At 33.8% G+C, this 25,385-nt stretch overlaps 1 protein-coding gene across 3 annotated transcripts in view; it reads left to right on the top strand.

Moving 5' to 3' along the window:
* The window catches only part of LOC145686642 (phospholipid-transporting ATPase ABCA3-like), a 274,059-nt gene extending 253,286 nt beyond the window's left edge, over positions 1-20,773 (top strand). For all 3 annotated transcript variants that reach the window (XM_081760118.1, XM_081760117.1, XM_081760120.1), the window contains 4 exons: positions 1,153-1,300; positions 7,871-8,081; positions 14,717-14,933; positions 20,365-20,773. In XM_081760118.1, coding sequence (XP_081616244.1) covers positions 1,153-1,300; positions 7,871-8,081; positions 14,717-14,933; positions 20,365-20,622 — 834 coding nt within the window. In that variant the 3' untranslated portion in view covers positions 20,623-20,773. The remainder of the gene's footprint in view (positions 1-1,152; positions 1,301-7,870; positions 8,082-14,716; positions 14,934-20,364) is intronic.
* The last annotated feature ends 4,612 nt before the right edge of the window (positions 20,774-25,385 follow it).

The raw sequence follows: 25,385 nt of genomic DNA, 5'->3' as shown, positions 1-25,385 counted from the left end.
CTTGACGCGTACCGTACAAGTGCTTCCATTTCTCGGTGTTAGTATGATTCTCAATTGAAGCGTAACATAGCAGCTAACCGTGGAAATGTGTACGAGCCGAAATCCTGCTGCTACACAGTAATAGATGTACAATAATATATTAAATTACAGTAATTTTTTCCATGGTAGAAATTCATAGTAATGTGAAATACAAAACTATACATTTTTCCCTATGTCTTGCAATTTGGTTGCTATAGAATTAATAATTTTGTTTCGATTTCCTCGCGGCACACCAGCGGTCCATTCGCAGCACACCAGTGTGCCGCGGCACACCGGTTGGGAAACTCTGGCCTAGAGCTTAAACACAGAATTGATTTTACAAATACCACCTTAGTAGCCAAGTCCAGCAATTTTTGGGACAGAACAATAAAAGAGCCCAGAGCTATCTCGCGGGAAAGGAACAGTCTCAATAGAGACAATGGGTTGCAACTCAGCCCTATCTGGTCGGCCCTTTTCAGGAACAAAAACAGACATTCAACATAGCCATTTCTCGTAGCGAGAACAACAGTCAATCAGGAGCCAGCATCCCTCAGCCAATCAGAAGCCAGCATTTTCCTCAGCCAACCACAAGCTCCTATTCATGGATCTGCCCCTAAATAGTCTCTATATATACATGCTCACGTCACCGGCCTCTTCATTACAATTTCTGGAGACAAATGCGATGTCTGCATTTGAAACGTCGCATATCAATACCTTCACCTGCCTGATAGCCCGAGAAGACTAAATAAAATTGGAGTTGTTTATCTGAATTGCTGATATTTCAACGACGAAGATTTTCGTCGCGGTTAAATAGTATTCTTATTTTTGCTGTAAATACCAGGATTCTCACGAAAGGAGCTTATGTGGTTTATTAGCACGCTACAGCAGGACCAACGTTTCATTCTAATTCAACAGTAATTGAAAGGAATCTAAAGACTTTCGAACAATTAACTGCAGCAGCAAAATACACAAGCGTTCAGAGAGACCATTTAGCTATAATAATAATAATAATAATAATAATAATAATAATAATAATAATAATAATAATAATAATAATAATAATAATAATAATAATAATAATAATAATAATTCAATATCTTTTCTTTAATGATTGCTTCTTTTATTTCCTCTCAGCTTTTCTCTGAAATGGGTTACGTTCCTCAAGACATCAATTCATTTGATGGTATGACTGGAAGAAGTGTTTTAAAGCTGTTTGTTTCTTTGCGTGGAATTCCTTCGAATAAGCGACAAATAATCATTGATAAATGTATAAATCTTATAGGTAAGTCTCAACATACGCACACATATACTTGGACACAAAATCTAATTATGTGTTAATTACATTCTGGACGTTAGAATTAGTAATTTTAGCTATAAGTGTTTCTCAATATACTATAATGTATATCGAGATGGTTTCAGAGAAACTTTATAACTAGGCCTAGTTAGTGTAGTAGAATATAGCATATTTCCTCCCATAATAGTCGGCCTCGCATAACAGTCGCACCTTAAGATAGAAATAAACATTTCCCCGCATATAAGTCGCAGCCTACGTGATTTTTGTCTTTGTGAATGCGACTTTCTTCAAAATTGCTTATCTTGTGCGAGTCCGAGCAAAAGAACTTGCTATGCAAATGGATAGTACGAAGTTGGTCTTCGAAAATATATAGCACCGTGTCAAAAAGCTTCACATCCAACGCTTTGGACGGAAGTGAAGATGATGCTCTGTGGAACAGTTTACCAGATTCGTCAGACACAGATATGACAGGAAGTGAAACTTCGGATGAGAGGACAGCTCTGTATGGACAGCTCTGACACTTCTTGTGTGTATGTGTTTCTTCTTTGTGGTGTTGCATAGTTGTTATTCATGTGCTTCCAGATTATGCAAATATATCGTTCTTTTGTGCCAATACCAAGAAGGCATTTTTTGTCTCCCATGGATCGGTAAGATGCAAGTTTATTTTTTTACAAGTTTTAATATTTTACTGTGTGTAGGATATATTTTACTTTTTATGTTCAAACAATGCTGTATGTATCAACATTCGAAATTGTTTTGATTGCAGCTATAATTGAATGGCAGCTTTCCTCGCGTAATAGTCACAGTTGGATTTTCGCATTAAAAAGTTGGTACAAAAAGTGCGACTATTACGCGAGTAAACACGGTAATAGTCAATAATCCAGATATGATAAAGACGTGTGCGATTAATGGGCATTCAAATGCTAGGCCAATACCAAGATGGACATGAGGTAGTTTAACCCATTAGCGCCGTGCGTGATCATATGATCACAGCGGTTAGTACTTATCAAAACAAGTCTTGTGTAGCTTGCTGTCAGCTTTTTCTTTACATGATACGCGTTGCCTACTAGGGGAAGGTTCTGGAAACACTATTCAAACAAAACAAGTTCCATATTGCGGCTTCAATAAAATCTGGAGGCACAGTTATCGGCAATGCACCAAAAATAGAATAAAAACGGCATTGTCCTCACACCAGGTATTAAAAGATATTCTTATATTTTATTCTTTCAAATTATTTTGTGCTTGGTTATATTTTAGAGATGTCAAAGGTTGTAACAGATTACATTTCACTCATCTGAAAATATATTGGGGCATGCTTATTCAAGTTTTTCAACAGTGTGATCATATGAACACGCAAGGCGTTTAAGTAGATTTTTCTATCTTACGTATGTACGTAAAAATGTCCAGTAAACTTTTGCAGATAAATTAATTTAGAAAAGTGTGTACATGCTTTCATTCCACTTGTTTTATTCTTTCCGCTTCATTATTATTATTATTATTATTATTATTATTATTATTATTATTATTATTATAAAACTTTTGCTACTACGGTTGCTGTTCTCGCTTTCATTAGATATCTTTTACTTCAACAAATCCTTGATATTTTACAATCGAATGATATATGGAAGACATAAAAGTCATACATCCTGAACCCCCGAAACCTAACAACTTTTCGGATGAAGGTTCGGGAGAAGACGATTGCAATTATTCAGGAGGAAGATTCAGGATAATCGATATCCTTACAGGGCGCCAATTTACCAATCACGCTGAAGTTGTTTTCACAGATAATACTCGACTTGGTGAAGATGGTGTGAAAAAAATGTTGTCACAACAGCGCCTATATGTCACGGGCTCAGCCTTTTTCTAATGTTGAACGATATTCTCAGAGTGAAAAGAAAAAAACACGTGCAACTTGTCTATATTTATTAGGAGAATACAACAAGCACATGGAAGATACTGATCAAATAGACAAGATTGGAAACAAATCCATTGGAATCAGGTCCAAATAGTGGTTATGGGCACTTTCCTTATGGATGATTGATGTACGGGTGCGAAATACATGGCTTCTGTTAAGCAAAAACAGGATACACATCTGACACTTGTAATTTGTAACATACTGGCAGAAATATAAAGCTATTCCATTAGGTGCAGGGCTTCCAGCTATTTCTAAGTTCAGCAGTGAACAATACCGTGTAAGTTGTTACGTTCATCTTGGTGGGAGAGACCACTTGGAGGTTCGCTCTAATCGTAAACGTTGTGCATGTACCCTGTGTTCAAGCAGTTCTTTCGAAATGTTTCAAATGTAATGAGGGCTTGCACGTACACTGACATTTTTCTTTAAACTCTATAAAGTCCATGTACACCCGAAGGTGGGGCAGGGTGGGGCCCTGCCCCTCCTGGCTCATTTAAATATATACGTAATATAGCAAACCACTTACATTAAATACCAGAGGTAATATAGCGATCATGGTACCGTATATCCCCCAATTGAATTTTTTTCTGGATCCCTGATAAAGTTCCATTGATAATGGGCTTCATAACCCACAACTCCATAATCCCAATACCGTGCTTATTTTGTCTTCCAGGTTGTAACAGTTTCTAAGACAATAAATGCTTTTTTCTTTTACATATGTGTGAATAATTTAACAGGGCATTCATTTACTCATGCTATCCAAAAGTGCTTACTTAAACGCCTAGCGTGTTCATATGATCACGGGGTATCCCAACGAAACCGCTTACGTCACGAACTCAAAATTTCTCATGCATGGTCTTCACACCTAAATAAGCAAAAATTACCAATTTCACCAAAATTGAAGACAAAAAATAATTCCGGCGTTAATGGGTTAAGGAGTATAAGACTGGACGCATATTGACTAGAAGAAAACCAACCAAGTCGAAGCAGAAGGTTGCAAGAGAGGATGCTGAGAAAGAAGCCTGAGTGCATTGATTGTGTGTCTCAGTCACAGCATTGGAGTTTTTTTTTTTTTTTTTTTTTTTTTTAGCACGTGCCCAAAAATTGCTGCACTTTTGGGACAGAACAATAAAGGAAGCCATACCTATCTCACGGGAAAGGAACAGTCTCAATACAGACAATGAGTTTCAATTCACAAGTGAAGTTCAGTAGAAAGCACTCGCCTGCAGAGAAACTAAGCATGCTATTTGAAGGATTAATTCATACTGATTACAACAAGCTAATAGAATCCCTGTATGTTTGAAAACTGTTCGAGAGATGCAACTTGGAAGTTTATATGAAAATATGAGTAAATGCCTATTTAAACGCGTTATGTACAACATTATTAGCAACGAATATTGACATACGAATTGAAGTCTATTGGAGGTAACAGAAAGAACTGTTTTGCAATAACTAACGGGTTTGTTAGTTAAAATTAGTCATTATAATGTTCACAATAATGATAGGTTAGAGATGAAAATTGATTATGATCTTCTGTTTTATGAAGAAATGAAACAGGAAAAGACTTCCTTACACCATGAACATTTTATGTGTGCAATTGCGTTGCATCTGTCAAGGGAACAGTTCGCAGAACCAAAGGGAAAAGCAAATTAAACGGGTGATTCAAAAGGTATATCATTTGTTCGGTAACTTGCCTTGTGGAATGCAAACTGTAACAATCCAATGTATCCCGGTGATCGGAACTATTCATTAGCATGGACCAAACTTTATTTGATTGTTTCGTTGTCACACCATAACGTCCGGATGAAGAAGTTTCATACTATGTACAGATCTTCTCCCATAATCTTTGATTGGTCAGAATCCAAACACCTCAAATGATTGTACAAATCGTGCATTTAACGTTGAATCTCTCGAAAAGTTCTCAACTGTACAGGAATTTTATTAGCTTCTTGTAATCAGCATGAACAGGTCTTTGAAATGGTATGCTTAGTTTCTCTGCAGGTCAGTGCTCCTGAAGTTCCCTTGTCAGCCCTATCTGGTCGGCCCTTTTCATGTTCAAAAACAGACATTCAACAAATCTATTTCTCGCAGCCACAACAACAGACAATCAGAAGTCAGCATTTCCCTCAGCCAATCACAAGACCCCATTCATAGCTCTGCTCCTAAGTAGTCAATATGTATAAATGTCCACGCCTCCGGTCTCTTCATTACAATCCTTGAAGATGAATGCGATGTCTGCATTCGAAACGAAGTATGTTAATAACTTCACCTGGCTGATAGCCCGAGAAGAATTAATACAATCGTTCAGGTTATTTACTTATATACGTATTTTGTGTTGCATGATAACGTTGCATGCCATTTACATAATGATTGAGTACTGTATAAAGAAATATAAAAGCAAGACAGCACAGATATACAACAACAAACAGGTATGTATATATGTACTGTATGCTTGTGTACTTACAATTCCTTGATCAGTATGGATAGATCCTTATGATTTGGAAAGTTAATATAATTTTCTTATATAAAGGTTATATGAGAATCCAATAATTAATATAAAGGTTGTACGAGATAAAGAAATTGAAACTACAGTTCTTTACAGACCAGTTAAACTCACTTTCTTGCAAATATCCGAACCAAGAACCTTCTGTTATAAATATGCCTCATAGTTACATAGGTAATATTGATCCATCTTAAGGCACTCGTATAGTTATATGAATGCTTAGACAATGTAGGGCGAAAGCCACCGTTATATGAATGCCTCTTGCCTATTGTGGGGTATCAGAACCAGGATCGAACAATGGACTGTACAGTCATACTAACTTCAATTGTCAGCTGTCAAATGAAGTTAAGCCTTATTTGCTGCGACTCATATACCCTGAGGTCATGCCACCTTGTGCGCACAAGTGTAGATACTTTTTTTTAGACTATCTGATAGTTTCTCGGTAATTTTTCGGACTACCTTTGATAGCTACGATAGTTTTTCGAGCTGGATAGGTTTAAAAGGTAGTTTTCTCCAGTTTTTAGTGCAGGATCGTTACACTAAGATAGGGCAGGGGAAGAGGCGGGATAATTTGGAGGCTAACTGGAGTTCATCTTATATTCGTAATTTCTAATTCCATAAATGATCAGGGGCCGCGGTGGCACAGTGGTAGAGCGTTAACCTCTGGCATATGGAGTGCGTTGGTTTTCTCGGGGTTCTCCCGTTTCCTCCCACTTTCTTCATTCCACTATTTCATTCATTTCTCATCATCACCGTCTCCTTTAGCCTAGTGGCATAACCATGGGGTGTAAAACTTAAAGATTTCATTTCATTTTTTCCATAAATGTTGTTATGAAATACAATTTTCCTTATAAGCTATGTAAAAAAAAGTTAAATACATTGAACAATTAGCACTATTTAATGTGATTTTAACAGATCCTGAAAAATTGAAAATTTATTATAAAATGAACATATAATTTTATCAGTGGTATACAAAGCATGCCTAACTGCGGAAAACAAGTCCATCTGCAACTAGCAAACCATACAAGATAGGTAAAAGCAAATCTTTTACTTTTGAGTACCACAAGTGACAAGTAGAGAGATCTAAACAGCATCCTAATACAAAGTGGTGTGACGAAATTAGGTAGCACTGCGAATATCTTGGAAAAGAATTATCCAAGATTAGGTGGCTGTCAAAAAGTATTGGAAAGACCTTAATCTTGCAATGGATATTGTTGATAATGGTATGTATGCGTTTCAAATATAAATAACCCTCACCACTACACTCATGTGAACCTAATTCTCATTCTTGACATCTGAGCATTTGAGATTAAGAAATAAACGCTTATACCTTGTTCTGAGAGATCACATGTTTATCGTGTAGCTGTAGGAATTTCTAGAAAGAAAGATAGTTAAACTAAAATTTACTGTTCCCGGGTATAACTGGGTAAAATTTCCTGTTATGTCTGGGTATAACAAACGGTTCCACGGACTCAAAATAGTTTAACAACCGATTCTAGCGAACCGGCTAAATAGCATCACTTGATATGATTAAATGTTTCCTTCTTTCAAAGATCCAAAGAATTATTGTAAAGTCAATAAGAACAACCACCTCCACGATAGCAAAGCGATGAAGTTTTAAAAAAGAGAGGGGGGCGAAACGAATTGCCTTGGAGAAACAATAAGCAGATTATGGAAAATTTTTAAATTGGATACACACTAATTGTTTGCTGAGCAAAACCATATATTTTCATTAAAAATTAAATATGTGTTGCAGTTTCAGCAATTAACTCTTTGGCTTCATCAGACACTATGAGATACAGGATAACTTCACAATCTTATAATATATATATATATATATATATATATAATAGCTGAAACATCTTTCTTCTGATTAGCTCCTGGCAGCAGCAAATTCCCTTGAAGTATACTTATTTGAAAATTCCTATATAGATGCTTTCTATTGTTGCTAATAACACAAAATGACGATCTTAACTAAACTAATTTAATAATTAATTAACTTAAATAATTACGTAAATAATTAATTGAGTTCTCTCTTCCGCTCCACAAGCGAATCAGATCATTTTCCTTTTCATTTCATTACGATATACATAATATTTCAAATGTTTTATGTATTATTTAAATATTGATTTTATTTTTTAAGATAATGAGCAGATTGTTGACAACAAATGCAGAACGTACAGTTGGGGAGAGCTGAAGAAATTGATGATTGCTGTTAGTATGATAGGGAACCCATCTATACTTCTGTTTGATGAGCCAACTGAGTACCTGGATCCACTGTTCTCTCTTTTATTTATGAGAGTCGTTGAAAAGATAAAGAATGCTGGAAAAATTGTTGTTTTTAGTTCTCAAAGGTAAGAATTCAATATCACAATATAGGTAATATGTATAGCATAAAATAGCTAATAATACAGAATATACCAGGAAAAACACAATTATCTCACTATATCTTAATCAGTGACCCACGCTATTATTTCCTCAACAGATATTATAAAATTATTTAAATTATATTTTACTTTCAAAATACAGTAAAACCTGTCTTCAACGGACCCTCTATTAAGTGGAAGCTTGTGTTAAACGGAAATATTCCACGGTCCCATGATTTTACTGGCGAAAATCGTGTTAATTTCCCTTCATTAAACGGAAACTATATTACGCGGACAACGGAAATTAATATAAGCCTCTTAACAGAAAATTTCGGAGTGCAGCATTTAGAAAGTTTTTAGACATCCTATGATAGGTTTCTAGACATCCTATATATATATAGCAAAACAGGCAGTGATTTGCAAACTGAAGCAGACACGACGGATGGACAGTTTGAAAGGAGAAGAAGAGGTGGAGAAAGAAGAGAAATAAGGTATTGAGTTGGAAAAAGAGTGTAGGCTAAAAATTTATCAAGATTCTGTCAAAAATTTAAAGGAATTGCAACATTTTCCTTACGTCGAAATGATACTTATTTATTTATTTAATATACAACACAACAGGCTTAATACCCAATTACAGTGTTGTGTACATACAGCAAATGTTATAATTCTTATATATAAATTTCTTAATTATTTCTACAGAAAATTTCTTGTTTCACATATGATCTGAACCTGTTTTCTGAAAGACTAAATACATCCACTTTATCAAGCTTATTTACAATATCATTGTATAATTTACACAGCCTCCATATAGGGGATTTATATAATATATTGCTCAGTGACGTGGCGTGACAATTTGACGATTGTTACCGGTTGCTGATACTACAAGTAACTTTTGTTTCTCAATATCAGAAAATCTAGTACTCACTTTTTCTTTTAGCGTATCAACCATTTCAAACTATAGGCAAGGGTGCCCACAAGGAGAGGCTATGACGCAAACTGCGTCATTGAAATATTTGGGGGGTTAAAAATCTATATAAATGTTTGAGGGGGTGTAAAAATTAATCGAAAAGATTTTTTTTCATGGAAGAACACCTACGGATAGACAATTGAGGGGGTGCGTCATGAACATGAGGGGGGGCACCACTGCTATAGGCATTCGCAAAGTGGTCAAATTCCACTTCATTTACTCTTGACCTTTTAGAACAATGTGGCTCTTCATGTTCTTTCATTTTTTACTAAATATAATTGAAACTATTTCTCAATGATCTTAGATATTCTTCAAAGTCATTTATTTTCTTTCTGCAGTAACCTACATCATGAACTTTCTTTTGTAAGATATTGAACAAGATTTCTTATCTTGATGTTATAACAGAAAACAGTTCAAGTAAAAAATTGAAGTCAAAACTTTGAAAGGTTTGATAGAATTTTGCTACACAAACTCTGGTTTGAGAACCCTATTCGTCGGTTTTATCCATCATGGACTCCTAACAGTTCATCTTTAAAGCTATACAGCACATCATTTACGCTACTCCTATAGTTCTATACCTTGTGTTTGAGACTATTGGAATACTTTTGTTGACTACATAATCAAGAGCATTTGTTCTTTTTGAAGACTTCGAGGCAGAAGAAGCAAGTCCCAACACAATTAAAAAAAAAAAAAAAACTAATACCCTTTTCCAGTAGCGTACCTTGAAGCTTCAGTGCCTCGCAAGCTTTAGTTATGCTCCCTAGTTTCTATATATTTTGCGCCCCCCGCCGCGAGGGTTGCGGGGGTGCTATTTACGCCTATTTTGTATAATCAACGGACTTTTCTAAAACTAAATTAAGTCTATGGGCATAAGAATGAAAATATAATTAACAAGAGGCTGCAGTTCTCTACCTCACCAATCATAAATGGAGTCAGGGGCGTATCCAGGTCCGATTTCTGGGGGGGCGGTGGGTTGTCATACTGCTACTTTTAAGGGCTCCAAACTTTGGGATGAGTATTATTTATATATATAAAATAAGAAAGTTTCCTCTTCTGGGGGGGGGGCAATTGCCCCCCTGGATCCGCCCCTGACTGGAGTTTCATCGTATGTTTGAGCAACAAGTTTTCCGTATTGAAAATTAGTTAGACAGTCAAACTGCGGCACGATGAAGACGATTGCACAGTTCTTTTTCAACACATCAAACTGCATCGAAGTCCAAATTCAACTAGTAGGTTAACGGCTAGAGTTGGAAATTTGTTGCATCGAAAGTTTTCTATACCAAATTAAAAACAAAATATTTTCAACTTAATTAGCATAAATCCTAAATAATAATAATTACTCGAATTGAAAGGAGCGCGGGCAACACCTCTGCTTTGCTCTAATTTGTCATTACTATTCCCCCTTGCTCTTGAAACAGTTCCCATATAGCACAATGTGTTTCTTCAATAGGCATTTCTGTATATTTAATGACACTTCAGGGACTGACAATATCTTTGCTCCTTCAGGCATGAAACAACCATCTAAATTTATATACTGTTTAAACAGAAATAAAATCTCAATTATAAAAAAATAATGCCCATAAGCTCAAATTAACATTCAATGAGAAACTATTTCGAATCAAAGTAAACCTATATTAAATTTTTGTTAGAATATCCTATGGAATATATTCTTGTTCAGTGTTGCTGTATTATTCAAATTTAAAGATAACGTATTAACATACAAAAGTTGTGTAAAAATGATAGATTAACATATAAATAATGCACTGGAACATCAGTCTTACGGTAGCACGTGTTAAATGCTATTAGTATGAAAAACCTGCTACTTATATTTGTCCGAAATTGTATGCTGTTAAGACAATGAAATAACCATATGAATACTGAAATTGCAGCCAAGTTTCTATCCTTAGAATGGGGAAGCAAACGAAACAGTATAGTAGAATTACCGCCCGTTCGATCCTCGAGCGAATAAGACTCCTAAGCGGGCGGTGAGTAGAATATACATGTTGATGATATTCTAGATTCTCCTTGTTTTGACAGGGAACGTTCCTATTTTTTCCTGTTCCACTCAGCCGAACGGTAACAAAAGGGCCATTCCGAAAGTCCAAATACGAGTCCACAGGATGCTTCTCGCTGGCACACTGAAAGGTGCTTCTGGAGTGAATGACCGCTATCGGGGTTCGCGTTACCTCTGAAATCCTGCGGTATCAACAACAGTATGCTCCTATTTGGTGTTGGCATGTTGCATTCGTTCACAATGTAAATGAAGCATAGGCCATCCAAACTTTAAAAAAAGAGAAAGAAAGAAAGAAAAGAAAAAGGAAAATGTAAAATCTTCCCATGTCGATAATGAAATTTGAAGATATATGAAAACAACGAAAAATTGTAATATTTTTACCGTTACCGCCGGTAACAGCGGTAATACGCACTACACGTCCCTGATATTGCTCCTGGCTTTTGCACAATAAAATGTCCCTGTATTTTCTACTCTGGTTTTGCAAGTGGGAATCCGCAATGATATTTTCGAGACCAACTCCATACAATCAATCTTATTATTTAATAACTTGTATAAGAATAGCAAGTCCAACATCCATCTTCTTTTTTCTAGAGTTTGAAAATTAAAGTTGTTTACTAGATCATTGTAGGAAAAATATTTGGGATAATAATTAGTTTTTTGTATGTAAGAATTTTCAAGAATTTTGTTTAGATGTTTTCTATTTCTTGAGAGTATTTTTTATTATTGGGGGTCCATATAGTAGAACAATATTCTAATTTTGATCTAACATATGTAAAATAAAGTGTTGTAAACGTTGTCTCACTGGAGAAATCTTGCCCTATTCTGTAAATTAAATCTAAGTTTCTATATGCGCTGTTTGTTATCATGTCTATGTGTTGATTGAAATTTAGTTCAGGATCAAAAATAACGCCTAAATCTTTGACAGTACTTGGTTTAGACAATTTAGTTTTTTTTTCAATGTATAGTCAAAGATGATAGGATTTATTTTTCTCGTAAAAGACAGAGATTTACACTTGGATACATTTCTTACTAATTTGTTGTCATCGCACCATGTTTGAACTCTCTGTAGGTCTTGTTGTAGTTGTATGCAGTCTTCAGTTGAATTAACTCTAGAATATAATTTGAGATCATCAGCGAATAGGAGAATCTCAGAGTTTTCAATAAAAAGTGGAATTTATAGCCTTAGTGTGGTTTCTTAGGTAGACAAGCAGCAATGTGTACAGAAAATCCTCCTTGACTATTGGAAAAATTAAGTTAACGTGTGTATACTGTTTTTTCTGTTCATTGTAAGTTTCGCGTGTATTAACTCGTAGTAAAAATAAATACTGTAAATTGACTAAGGTACGTACAGCATCTTATTCTAGCTTAGTATGTCCATTGTATGTATGCACTTTTTCCCATAGTTCTACCTTCGTTAACCGGAAACCTATCTTTAACGAAAATTTTTGCGAGTCCTGTTCGATTCCGCTAAAGACAAGTTTTCCTGTATGTCAATAATTAAATAGCACATAAGTGGACAGTATACTAAAAAAAAAACAAAAACAAAAATCCTAGTGCCAGAAGCATTACTTAAGTTTCAACACTGATGGAAGTGATCTATATCAGGAAAGATAGAGTTTGGTCTCAGCTACTAAAAAAAAAAAAAAAAAAAAAAAAAAAGAAAAAGAAAAAAGAAAGAAAAAAGTAATGAAGTTCCAAGGATTGATTGGAAAGAAGTGCCTCCACGGGTGTAAAATTTTTATTTATTAACCGATTCTCAAACTTCTTTTCGTAAATGATAAGTATATTTATCAGTTTGTCCTCTATGTAATGCACTATTTACTTTTCGACATAATCCCCATCCATTTCCACTAGCTTGCGCGAACGCATGACTGGTGGCGCAAACCCGTCTGAGAATTCCGTAATTGGCGTAATAAGGATATTTTGCTCGGGGGTGGGGGAGGAACGCCCCCTTACTTCTGAAAATTGCAGGAATCTTTTAGAAGATCTTGTTATAATTATATTTTTTTGTCTTCGTATATTGGTTCTTTTATTTTCATTCTTACCCTTCCCCCTTTATTTTACAAAACAATCTTTATGAGTTTGTGTGTCATGTATCGTAGACCAGTGAAAATTTATTCATCAGAAATTTGTTTAAAATTAAATAACTACCTAAAAAATTATTTTAACTATGGAAATTCATAATTTTCTGTTACAATTTTATACACAATTTACTTGTGCAATTTGGAACGAAACGTAAATATAATTAGCTCGTCTCCAGTTTATTCTTACATCTTATAGGAACACGAACAAATTTACATGCAATACTGTGTTATAATTTAACATTGTAATATGTTAAAAATCAGTCATATTTATTCACTTTTGTATTTAAAGTAAACTGTAAGATCTTTTCATTTTAAATTTGATAATAAATCGCTGTCGTTTACTGGCGTTCTAGCTTACTTGCTTAAGCCTTTGGTAGCAAAAAAAAAAAAAAAAAAAAAAAAAAAAAAAAAAAAAATTACACACAAGACAATAAATCGAAGAAACAAAAATATTTTAACCCTATAACTATTGTTATTTGTAACTATTCTTACTTGGCTATTTTCATCAAAACCCTGATGGCAACACTGCTGACGACGGTTGGAGAGAAAAGGAGGCTGACAAGAAGTTTAGGAGATCGCTAAGAAATTTTGGAAGCGGGAAACCCTCACAGAAAATGTGACTGGGAGCCCATAAATTTGTGGGCAACCCTATTTGAATAAGTCGCTTTGGACTTCATGAAATAGTATATATATACACACATTTAAATAAAAACATAATGTGTTGTAAAACAATGTCCATTTCAACAGTTGTTTATAAATTGGCCAAAAGATAGAGAAATATTCGGTAGACCGAACCAGAGAAAAATACCTATTGACAATGAAATATATTTTTATTTCATACATTTTTCCGTCGAAGTTGACAGCATATTTGCACATTTTCATATTATTCAAAATATTGCTAAAGCTGAAAGGTAAAATTAAAAATATTTCAAAATATTTCTGTATGCAAAATATAGTATTTCAATAATGCTAAAGATGTTATCTATTGGAATTTGGTGACAGAAATTTTGTGACAAATTCTATTTATTTATCTAAGAGAAGTAAAAATTTAAATAATTGAAACATGAAAAAAACAAGAAGAACAATATTCTAACTATTATTAGTTAGAATTTTCTAACGAATTGTATTACTTCATTATTAATAATTTTAGAAAATGATAGATCACAAATTTTGAATAAAATTAAAGCTGTGTTTTGTTGAAAGTTTGTGATGTAATATTATTAATTTACTATTAGCAAAACCGTATAAACTCTATAAGTCTCAAAGAGTGTAGATTTCTAAAAATATTAATTGAAATTTTGAGTCAGAATGATTATTTATTGCTAAGCCTAAAAAAAATTACAAGGTGTTCTAATTTCAAGTAATTTTATTTATTGGAATTTGGTTTAATATTATATTTATTTATTTATCAATAAACATAGGAAATTTAAAACAATTTTACTTTTTTGTTAATAGTATAATTTTATTTATTAACAAGCTCTACGCAATAATTTTGAGCTCTACAAATACTTTTTTTATTTTTTACAATGGAAATAATTTAATTTCTCAATGTTTCCAGAATGACTGAGTGTGATGAATTATGTGACAAATTGGCAATTATATCAAGAGGAGTTTTTCGATGTTCTGGTGATATTGAGGATTTAGAAAGTAGTTATTATCAGGGAATTATAGTGATGATGAAATATGATGAAACATATCCTGGATTGAACTTGGATAACATAACTATTTCAATGGAGTACGAGTTCAAGTCATGTGTTCTACAGGATACATATAACGTATGTAGTAAATATATTGACTAACTTTAACTTAAGAATTTAAGAAGCAATTTAAGTTTTCAATAACATTATAACCACTATTTATGGTGTCTTTAAGGCGGATTATACTTATTTACAAGCTATTTATCTATTTTCTACATTTTCACCTTTACACATATTTTCACTCATAATTTGACGTAGTTTTTGTTTGATTTGTATTAATTGATACTTTGTTTTTATTAACACAGTTTTCCACCCTCGGACGTCAATCCCACCAGGCACACCGGGGACGTGTCTCCCCCTCCCCCCAATATTTGTAAAACTATTTTCGCCCCTTTCCAATATTTCAAGTAACTTAGCTCAACTATGATCCAAAAGAGGCTCAGCCATGTAACAGTTTGCTACGTTCACAAAACAATGTTTGAGAAGATGGATATGAAAAAGTAGTACAAAAGTTTGTTTTCAATTGTGAAAAAAAGTAGTCAGTTTTTGGCTCTATGAACGTTAAGGTGTAGAAAACTGTAAAGTAACAAACTGTTTTTGTTTAGATAGTGAGCAGCAATGCGAGTTTAGTTTAGCTATTAAAAAAAAAAAAAAAGAACTAATTTTTAATTATGCATTTTTCAGCCTCATTTACATTGGTTGTAGGCTTGTTGGCCTAAAACCTGTTTCCAAAACTTTGTTGTTTTTGAGTATTCACTTCCATTACCTTTTATCATTATTTTATTTTTTACATACACTTGGCGTCATTTAAATAAAATTATAAAACAAGGTATAATTTTACCGTTTGAATAAACGAACAAACTTTAAAGTATTTGTGTGTGTATGTGTTTTAGTAACACATTTTCCAAAAAAGTAAACTATCAAAGGCAAAAATAAAACACAAAAAATATTAAGTTTTTGTTTGCTTTTTAAGTAAAAAAAAAATGCTTTAAAATGCAATGTACGAAGACTATTTTTTTAAAATTTTCGGAGAAAGGACTCCGGACGCCCCGCATTCTTGAGGGTATTTCATATACCACAGTCCTTCCAGTAGTCTGTCCTACCCAAAGTTTGTCTTGCTTTCCACATCACACCAATACATCTGGAAAACTTGAAGTGACTATAATCTTTGTTAACTTCGTCCAGTTTTACATCGCGAGCAAACATTAAAGTCATAGGCATGTTATTAGGTGTGCCAGGTGTGTATGTGCACACTGTAATAAAATAGATTGATTCTTTTTCTTCTTTCTTCAATTGTCATGCATTCTAAAATGTTATTACCCGTAATTCTTCAATTTCTTGAAACCACATTTTATATTTGTTTTTTAATACACTTAAATCCTAATAAAATAAACATGTCAAAATGTTGTAATAAGAGGATGGATGGGCTTTAATTACCTTTGTACACACCCACTTGAGAAGTTCTGCTTTAACTACCATTTTGAACACACACATGAAAAGTTCTTTAATTATCTTTGTGCACATTCATATGAAAAGTTCTTCTTTAATTACCATTGTGCACACACATATGAAAAGTTCGTTAATTACATTTGTGCACACTTATATGAAAAGTTCTGACTACATCTATGATTAGAATACTGGCATAATTGATTAATTTTATATTTTTTGAAAATGTTTTTAAATTGTTAGAAAATATTGCAGTTTTTTGTTTAACTTTTGGTGTTCTGTCAAGAAGATCTCAAGTTATTTATAATAAGTAATTGTTGCGCCAACTAGAAGTTAAAGTCGAACTTAATTAAAAGCTTTAATTATTTACTTATCCTAATAATAGATAGCAAAACGCGTTCATTTTTCAGTATCATCATTATCAATTTTCAAATAATTAAACTGAAACAATGCAGTTTAAGTTGCAATTAAATCACCACAATATACGATATTACTGTAGAAATACACGAATATTAATTATCAAATAAAAGTACGGTCACAGGCTTGTTCTATTTTGAAATAACTAAATTGACATAATACAGTTTTTAAATTTCAATGAAATCGTTATGATAATTTTACATTTGCAAATTGCTTACACACTAGCGGTATCTCATGGCGTCAGGCAAGCATATTGTGACTATAATTGACACTTTTCGAAAATTGAAATGGAAACAGTTATGCCCTTTAAGCTAAATACAACGGCTTTGTAAAAATGGTTACATCAAGTGGCAATATCGCTCAAAACGAACACTATTAAAACAAATGATAATACCAAAAAATGGATAGGCATACCTTTATTTCATTTATGTTTAAACAAATTGCGAAAAGTTTCCATGAAGCATAATTTTAGTACAGCATTAGTACCTCTAACGAGCATTGACTAAAACTTAACAGATCATAAAAGTTTCTTCATTAATCCCCGTGTGTTCGCAGATGTCTTATGAAATTTCACACACATGTTAAGACATTTGCAGGGTGGGCAAGAAATAACTCCCTATTGAAAATTCTTTATAACTTCTTTTTTAAAATTCGCAACACATTTTCATGAAGCAAAAAACTTTTTGTTGTTTACAATGTTATAATTCTTATGCATTGCTAAACTTTAACACAAGCTTCACTATTATCCACCAATTTTCGTAAACAGTTGGGGATATTTGCGATAGATATTAGTAGATACTCCAGCGGTACGTTTGCAAGAACTTGGCGAATTTGCTCTTTCAATTCATCAAAAGTTTTTGGTTTTATGTGATAAACTTCCTCTTTCACTCACCCCCAGAAGTAGAAATCTCAAGGCGTTAGGTCAAGACCCCTTACTGGCCATTCAAGGAGGCCACGATGTCCAACCAGCCGTCTGGAAAATGGGTGTTGAGTCAGGCATTAACAGGACATGTGAAATGAGAGGGCCCCATGTTGTATAAGGATTATGTCTTTGTAATTGCCCACTTGGATACAATACTGTGAACATAATCTTCAAGCATAGCAAGGTCCCGTTCTGCATTCATTGTGTCCCGAATGACGTATGGACTCACAACTTTAGTGGTGTGCCGCACCACACTGTAACTTTTGGGCGATTTTGGCCTTTTCAACAACTACTTGAACAACCCTTGGATTATGTTCTGCCCAATAGTAACTACTGTGCCGCTTAACAAAGCACGCAACATGAAGCACAACTTAATCTGACCACAGGATATTACCGGAAAGATCGGACCTGTCTTCATAACAAGCAAGTATCATCTTTCCATACTCTAACCGATGATCATAGTCTTCCGGCGATAATTTCTGGTAGTAATGTAATTTTCATGGACAAAAATTCAAGTCTTCCTCCAGAAGTTCGGATTGTGTGTCGAGTTAAACCAGTCTGTAATTTCTGAGGACTTGGAATAAACATTTCCTGAACCACTAGCTCATTTTCCGTCCTCGATGTTGAGGGGCAACCGTGTCTCCTAATATCTGCTACAGAACATTTATCGATTAGCTTCGAATGGCAGTTCCTTATGGTCTTTCTATCTACCAAGGCACAAGGTTCTTTCACATTTCACCACCATCTCCGAACTATTACCACGGTTTGCCATACTTCGTACTGGGGTCTTAGTTGAGCCCTTTCATGAAAGGTTGATGTTGTACTATGGTCTGCCACTGATAGCTGAAATGACATAAATGAGATATCATGTAACAAATTATATCTTTGTGATGAACAAAATGCCTTTGTTTTATGAAAATTGGTTAAGAACCGGTATTAAAAAAGTTATAAACAATTTCCAATAGGGAGTTGTTTCCCGCCTAACTGTACATAGGCATGACAAAGAGGAATACGCTCGCTAGAACGAAAGAACTTATTCGGGATGCTAAATAAAACCGTGTCTTAACATCGAGCCTTCCAAAGCACCTGAAAGACTCAAAGCATAACATCGATAAAATAAAAGTGATTAAAAACCCTTGATCATTAGTAGAGAGACAGGCATATGAGACTTTTTCATTCGAACGAGAGCACTAAAATTAAATTTAGGTATGGGTAATTTAGACAGAACTTGAAATAATATCATTGACACTTTTACTGCCGCCACCAACCACTGAAGAAGAAGATCTGAGATGTGTATTCTGTGGAGCAAAAATATTTTTTTAATGTAAACATTAATTTCCATTCCCTATTTTTAGTACAGTTTTACCTTCATTTTGAAATACTGATAGTTGTCAGTGAAAATTCGACGCTCAATATCATATGTTGAACGACCTATAAACATTTCAGAGGGATAACGGTGAATACCTTTGAGTTCATTGATAAGATTGCTCTTTAAGTACTTCACATTATAATAGTGACACCTAGTAACTTGAACGTGTACTATTAGGAATTAGCGTTACGGACAGACTTATATATATATGTATATTAATTATAAATATGATAATAGAGCTTCAAATACGTCGGAGGATCAAATGAAAACCGCAACAGTTCTATTAAGAATAGTTATGTTTTCTAGGCATTTGGAAATTTGTACACACAGTCTTTGACACGTTTCTGAGCTGATAGTACGAAGCACTGCCGGTATAGGGTTGGAGTAACAGCTGATTCAATATGGCAGCATCACTATGCAGTTGCCCCAAGCAGAAACAGTGTGGAGATTTTGTGAAGTGAAGATGTGAAACCGGTTGATATTCATCTGTCAAAATTACTTGGGATCATTTAGATAATATTAAAAGAAATGGTGATATTCAAAACTAACTTACGCGTGGAAAAGATAACTTATCTACTGTGTATCATAGAACTTCTACATATGGAAAATCCTATATCTATATGGGTGTAAACCAGGAGTTTGAAGCTCTTAAAAGTAGCTCTAAGTACCAGTATTACAATCCACCGCCCCCCCCTCCCAAGAAGTCCGTCCTGGATCCGCCCCTGGTCCACAGAACGATTTTTAAAAAATAATTTAATCTAATCACTCGCAATTGTATATTCCCCATGATGAAATTTCATATGGCCTTGTTCAACAATATACTGCTTTCTGATTATCTTGGTACCCCAGTCTGTTTGCTGAATATCTTTTGAGCTTGTGACATTAGACACTTGACTTTTGTCATCCCTGTGTTGTGTCATTGAGGTGATTTCCCACCAAACGTCAAAGTGGATATTTCATTCGAACAAAAGGATATTTCATTAAGCTAATATAAAAGTTTAATTTTAATTGTGGTGTAGCTATGTGGTCTGATAACACTGTAGTCAATCTGGTAACTAGACAGGACAGTGAACAAGAAGGCAAGATTGTAGGTTAACTTCAGTGTAACAAAGCGTAATAAATAATAGACGTCAGTTAAACTTGTTAATTAGTAAACGTGAGTTAAACTTGTTAATTAATAAGTATAACCAGCAACTCGTAAGAATATTAAACACGTAATATATGAGTGAATAATGAAATAATTTACATTTCATTGAATCTGCTATTGCATGTGTCATATAAAAGAATTTTACACATATATAATTTCTGTAATAACTGATTGAATAACCATTTATTATTATTATTATCATTTCTAGGGTTTACTGCATTACTTAGTGACGGCGGAGACAATCTCCTGGTCCAACATATTCAAAATAATGGAGAACATTAAAAAAGAAAATGGCGCAATTGAGAGTTACACGGTAACCCCAGCTACATTAGAGCAGCTAAATGTAGCTTTCTCACGTGCGCAAGATCCACCAAACCCACAGAAAGTAACGAAGAAACGGCTTGTATGGCTTCAACGCATAAGGCATAAAAAGCATTATGATGAGACATCTGCAGTGTTATTCTAATCAAAGTTAGAACTCATGATTCTCTGGTTTCCAAATGGTTCAAAATTTTATTAAAGAACATTTTGTATTTTCAGTCAAATACAAAGTGTAGCAGCAACATACATATATATATATATGTGCGAATACATTTACGATGAAATTTAACATTAACTAAGAGAAGTTTAACTGTAAATAAAAGTTTTGTATTATACATTTTTTTCTTTTATTTTATATTCTGTTACTACTCAGTGGAGAAGTTTTACTTTATGCAGACGATCAATTTGTTTACAGAATCTTAAAGTGAATCTTTTATTTGTAGGTATATGAATAGAGCCGTAGCTGGAGGGGTGGGGGGGCGAGCAGGGCGGTTGCCCGGGCGCAGATTTCAAGAGGGCGCCGAACGAGCGAGAAGAAAGAAAAACATTGTTGGAATCGAGTAGACGACGCGTCGGCCCGAAAACGTTTGGCGCTCTTGTTGTTGGTTTGCAAATAAATAGATTTATTAAAACTTTTCTTGCTCGCTCCGTTCGCAATCCAAACGGTTCAATATGAGTCACAACAAGGTTTTATTCCTACTTAAAGAAAATTATTATGTATGATCTGTTAATGATGTGTGGTATACAAGGTGTCGAGTAATGGCTTATAGTGTACGGAGGAGCTTTTTTCAAAATCAGAAACGATTCAAGTCTGAAATATGGGTTCGGCGTTTTGATGGTGGAGTTTCCTTAGTTAATCACGCTTTTCTGTCCAATCGGATTAATCAGGACGTAAGAATGAAGGTGTGAAAATGAGAGACCCACGCAAGCTGCTGTTTGCGCGGGAATACTAAAAATGAAGGTAAACAACGTGAATAATAACATTTTCGAACTTCAAGTAGTTGTAGAGTAGGGGCTTAAGGGGTCAGAACTTACCCCAACGAATTTTGTCTTTTTCAAAGACTAATCACTACCAGTGTTAATTTTTTGATTCCATTGACATATGATATGCTTCCAATTTGAATGAATTTATTGGGATAATTTCTCCATCAACTACTTGTATCTCCAGGATATTTTTAATGCGTACGTACCCACTTGTGTGTTAGCGTAGTTTTAATATGTTAATTAATAATAAGTAACCTTAAATTCAGAACTTTCATTTATTACGAAATTAAGTAATTACTATAATTCCAGACATATATAGTAGCCAAACTATATTTTGGATTTTAAATACAAACATTAAACATATTCTTCATATCCATCGATCAATATTGAGGAATTCGTGAAGAAGTCTCCTTCTGAATTTCTGTTACATTTCACAAAATATTTTTACCGTAAGAAAAATTGAAATTAAAATGCTATTTGTGTGATCACAGAGAGAATAAAGTTTCAAAAGTTTACAATTATTACTTGAAATTAATGCCGTCACTCATTTCGAACATTTTAAAAACACACAGTTTCTAATGTATTGAAATTTCATTTCTTATCGATACTATGAAATGTAAATAGATGTAAATTTCCATAACTGTTCTCCAAGTGGATTTGTTTACAACTAAAGGTAGTTTTTTCAAGTTTAACAAAAAGGTTCAAAATAAGCCTCTTGAAAACAACTTATTTGTAAAAGAATACACAATGATCACTTTTGGCTGTTGCAATGATCTGTCCAAGCAACCCGATAAAAATTCAGCGTAGCATAACAACAAAAGCAGCTTCTCTTATATGTAAAAAAAAATAAAAATAAAAAAAATAAAAAATAAAAAATAAAAAAGCAGAAAAAGAAAAAAGAAAAGATTGGTAAGATGAGTATAGGGAAACGCCGAATTCTACTTCGCCCCGGGCGCCGAAATCTCTAGCTACGGTTCTGTATATGAACAATGTGAAAACTGTTATATTTTCTGTTAATCTTAGTTTTGTTATATTCAGAAATTAGTTTCTTTTTAATCAATTTGAAACCATTTTCTTTAGGTATTGTTTAAGTTATCTATACCAACAGGGTCAGCCCTAGGCAATTCGCCGCTCCGTGCAATGGCATAATTTGCCGCCCTCCCCTTCCTCCACAAAGAACAAACCTTAAAAGCCACAATTTTAAGTATGCTATCGCATCATGAGCAACGGAGGGGAGGGAAAAGGTACTCGCACTCAGAAAGGCCTAAACACTACAAATAGACCTACAATCTTATTGTGCTTCTTTGTCTTTAAATAATAATCTATTGTCTTAATAAAAGATAAAACAAACACACCTGCAGAGGAAAGATGGTATTCCTTTTTATAGAATTCAATATCAAGCTTCAATCTCAATATATCAGTTTGCAATTCCAGTACAACTAGCTCTTTTATCTTTATTTTTTAATTTTCCTTCTATATTTGTTAAAAAAAGTTTCAAAAGAACTTATTTTCACCTTCAACAATAAGGAACTTGTTTGTTACACATACAAGACTAGTTTTCATATCAAAACTGTGATAACTTAATAGATGGAACAGGTGTTCGCTACTGTTCGAGAATTGAGTTCTTGTATTTGACAACAATCAAGCGCTTCATGCTTTCATTTGTTTGACCATTTGGTTTAGAATTGTCCATGTGACCTTAAATTAATGCGTCCTAAATATGATTTATGAATGTAGTATTCAAATTGAAAGTCAGCTTAGTAAGTACCATCATCATGAAGTCTGTTTCCAACAAGAAATATTTATTTTAACATAGTTATGACCAGGGCCCGGATCTTGTTGACAAGTCACCTTTTTTCTGTTACACATAGGACAAGGCAAGTTCAAATAAAAACGTTATCCATCAACTCTAGGTTCTAAAAATATATTTTTTTAGAGTCAACTTTTGGTCACTTTTTGCCGTTTTGAAATTTCAGGTAATTTTTTAATATTTTAAGGTAACTTTTAGGTCACTTATGGTCTTTTAATTCTTTCTTTTTCTACATAAGGAAATCTTTAAATGAACACGGTTTACAGATGTGGAAATTACGAAGTTGAATAATCTCTTTTCTTACTTTCTGACTATTGGAGTGGAAAAGCTGCATTCTTAACAAGCTAATGAAAACTAAACTGTAGCTGATTAACGAAAGGTGGGGGTTGGTAGGTGGCCAAACAGATAGTTTTGGGTTATTGACCACAAAGAATGTGATCAGGTGAATAACTAAAAATGAATTAGAAGGCGTATTAGGGTTTTAAACAAGTTTTTATCTATTATTTTCATGTAGTCTACACTTGCTAACTTTTATTGTTTAAGAGTGCTTCCTAGTTTCAACTCAGAAGTGAATTGACACTTTCAATACTTACAATGCCGTACAATGGACTGATCAATAGAAATAAATTATCAATGGACTGCAACTAACTGAAACAAAACTTTTTTGAATATGAGTGAGAAATGCTAATTAAAAATCCAATGGATATTAAAAAATGTCAATGTTTAACGAAATACAATTTTAAGAAAACGTAAGTTTTAAGGTCAATTTTTGTAATTTCTAGGGTCATTTTACAGGAATTTTAGTGTCATTTTATAGGTCACTTTTCAAAAAAAATTTAGGTCAACAAGATCCGGACCCTGGTTATGACAGATTTTGTCGCCCCGTGCAAATGCACGTACTGCACATATGGTAGGCCCTGATTCGAACCACCGTAATGAGTTCACATTTTAATATTCTTTCACTCAGAAGGAAACGCGAAACAATGTGCTACAAAGACTCCTGCAGTGATGCCAATCTGGAAACATAAAATCCATCTTGAAAGTCAGAAATTCTTATTTTGCTCTTAAAGTTCCCACGTGCTGTATTAATTTTTAAAAAAATCAAAATTTATAAAATATGAAAATTAAAACTACTGTATATCATTTACTTTCTTCAATATTTGAGTAAATTATTTGTAAATTCCGATCGTCTAAATTCTTAATAAACATTTTTATTAATTAAAAGAAACTATTAAGATTGTTGATGCAAACACATTTTGTTGTCAGAATTTAGTACATCCATCACACTTTTGTGCCATAATGTTCTACTGAACGTAATGAAACTACGCAAACTTCATTCTCCAGTCATTTCATGTGAGACGTTTTAGAAATTCACTGTTACTCGTTTGGTAATGTACGGTACCTTCTTCAGTTTATGATTTTGTTTTAAACTCCTAAGTACAATTCGAGTTATTGTTTCTTTTAGTCATTTTTTCATCAAACAGGCACGTAGCCAGGATTTCGTGAAGGAAGGGGGGTCCGTGACATGAAATACTGTAGTCATCACACCAGCGGCTCGATAATTCTTAACTTTTTTACTGGAACATATATTGGTTCGTTTAGCAAGGCTTTCGTAACGGGGGGGGGGGGGGAGTGACATGAAATTCTAAAGGCCCAGGAGCTCGATTAATCTAAACTACTTTACTATTAACATATATTGGTTTGTTAGGACAATAAAATGAGGATATGTTGCTAAGTATTTTAATAACAAACTAAGAAGAAATCTCGAGTAAAATAATAATAAAAAAATGCATTGAAAAAGATTATAAACTATTTACGTCCTTCCTCTGTTTATTCAAATGTAACAATTTTCCTTTCATTATGACCTCAACTTATATAAAAAGTACATATTCACTATTATAAACAGTAAATACTCAATAATGTCTTGTAAAGTATTTTACAATATCTGCGTTCCTTTCTCTGTTGAATCAAATGTTAACAGCTTTTTTCCACATAAATTTTTGTTTTTATTATTCCGTCAACTACTGTCTGTTTCAAATGACAGGTCAAAAGAGCAGTAGAAAATTGTTTTTGAAATAACATGTTTGATACTGCAAGGATGCGATGAAAAATTA

Source organism: Thermobia domestica, chromosome 5 (assembly GCF_964235325.1).
Source record: "Thermobia domestica chromosome 5, izTheDome1.hap1.1, whole genome shotgun sequence".
NCBI classification, from domain to species: domain Eukaryota; kingdom Metazoa; phylum Arthropoda; class Insecta; order Zygentoma; family Lepismatidae; genus Thermobia; species Thermobia domestica.
This window is presented reverse-complemented; position numbering and strand designations above follow the sequence as displayed.